Source organism: Capsicum annuum, unplaced genomic scaffold (genome assembly GCF_002878395.1).
Source record: "Capsicum annuum cultivar UCD-10X-F1 unplaced genomic scaffold, UCD10Xv1.1 ctg82614, whole genome shotgun sequence".
In the NCBI taxonomy this organism is placed as follows: domain Eukaryota; kingdom Viridiplantae; phylum Streptophyta; class Magnoliopsida; order Solanales; family Solanaceae; genus Capsicum; species Capsicum annuum.
The window spans coordinates 1-2162 of NW_025893424.1; the positions used below are offsets into that span (position 1 = coordinate 1).

Genomic DNA, 2162 nt, shown 5'->3' on the forward strand with positions numbered 1-2162 from the left:
ACATAAATAACTATGTTACAAGAAATAGAGTAATATTTTGAACAAAAAAGATAAATAATAGTACTATTACACATTTTTATTTTGAAGTTTATGAGGTTTTAGAGGAATAAAAGGTGAAGACAAACCATAGGCAACAAAGAGCATCATTGCCAAGACCAAAAATGCCATAAAGTAAATGGAACGAGCCATAATCTCTTTGAATGAGTTAAAAGTATATGAAATATTAATATTAATAATAAGAAAGATTGCAATTTAGAGTTGTGAATAAACATTAACACAATAGAGGTATTTATAGGAAATGAAATAAATGTAATAGGAGCAACAAATGTGTGAAACAATGGTTGTTGGTAATCTTGATGCTTGGAGATATATCAGGATCACAAAAGGCATGTTTATTTTTAATTATTTTTTAATTGTGGATAGGTGAAGCGAAAATGGAAATCAAAATATCACCAACGAGGAAAGTTCAGGTATCCAATCAACTGAGCTTCTAAGATTTCGAGAAAAAAATAAACATGTCCCTCCAGTATCAAGTTTTATTATTTTTCTTTGAGTAAATGCACTGTTTTCACCCTGAACTATAATGCACTGTTTTCACCCTGAAACTAGAAATGAAATTGCTGAGACACACCTAAATTTAAGGAGGGTCCTAGTAACTCCTAGACTAATTAAAACCGTATTTTTGGCAACCTTAGTGCCTACGTGGCACATACATGTGCCTACATGAACCTTTAGTGTGTTGATTCACGTAGTGTGCCATGTAGACACTAAGGTTGCCAAAAATACGGTTTTAATTAGTCCAGGGGTAATAGGACCCCTTTTAAGTCGGAGTGTGTCTCAATAATTTTATTTGTGGTTTAGGATAGAAACAATGCATTTTCTCTTTTTCTTTTATTTTTTTATTCAGTATCTGGTACTTGCATTGAGGCTATTACAAATAGTGATTAAATGAACATACAAAAAATTTCAACATAAAGACCATAGATGGTCATTTTTCATTCAAACACGCACAACCTTAATACAACATACATCAAGATTGATGTGTCACAACTTATTTAAGAACACAACATTATAAGCTACCCTTTGAGAAAGGCAACACTTAATTTAATTTTGAGTGACACAAAATTCATAATCAAACTTAATTACACCATCATAAGCTCTTTTTCAAGCAATTCTGCTTTGAAAATTTTAGCATCCTGAACCAAAATAGTTCCAGCATCATTAGGAATATTGTCAAATACACATGGCTTAAAGCACCAGCAATATCTTCTGATTCCTTCACAACGACCATCTTCAAAATTCTCCTTCTCCACACAAGCTTTTCTACATGTAGAGTCATCAACACCTATCTTACATGCCCTATAATTGAATGTTTTGCTTTTTGTTTTGCAAATGCTAGAACCTTGCATCCGCAAATGCTAGAACCTTGCATCCCTACAATCATTCACAAGTTGTTACAAATGTTAGAAAAGAAAGATATGTAATAAAAAAAATTAGAGAAAATGCTCTATTTCCACCTTGAACTATACGCGAAAAGATTAAGACACACCCGAACTTAGCTTTAGGAGGATCCCATTACCCCTGGACTAATTAAAATCATATTTATTACAATCTTAGTGCCTACGTGGCAAAGACGTGGCACAACACATTGAAGGGCTATCAACACATTTTTCTACCATTTTTTTGCTTTTTGTTTTGCAAATGCTAGAACCTTTCACCCCTACAATCATTCACAAGTTGTTACAAATGTTAGAAAAGAAAGATATGTGATAAATTTTTTTTGAGAAAATGCTCTATTTTCACCTTGAACTATATGCGAACAGGCTAAAACACATCTGAAGAACTTTAGGAGGATCCTATTACCTCTGGACTAATTAAAATCATATTTATGACAACCTTAGTCCCTACATGACACATACGTGGCACAACACACTGAAGGGTCCACGTAGACATACGTAGGCACAATACACATAATTTCTTCTACTTTTGGTGACAACTTTAGTGCCTACGTGGAACATACGTGGCACAACATAGTGAAGGATCCACGTAGGCATACGTAGGCACAATACACATAATTTCTTCTACTTTTGGTGGACTAGAAGTTGCAACTGCTTCTACTAATATTTAATCTCATCGTCAAAAGTTCTACACATTTCACAGAA

At 33.5% G+C, this 2162-nt stretch overlaps 1 protein-coding gene across 1 annotated transcript; it reads right to left on the reverse strand.

Moving 5' to 3' along the window:
- Nucleotides 1-964: 964 nt before the first annotated feature.
- LOC107852225 (flower-specific defensin) lies at nt 965-1411 on the reverse strand (the record flags this gene model as incomplete). Its single annotated transcript, XM_047405942.1, is given in 1 exon segment — nt 965-1411. A coding segment is annotated over 1 exon segment (269 nt), but the record flags the coding sequence as incomplete, so codon positions are not given.
- Between the last annotated feature and the right edge of the window lie 751 nt (nt 1412-2162).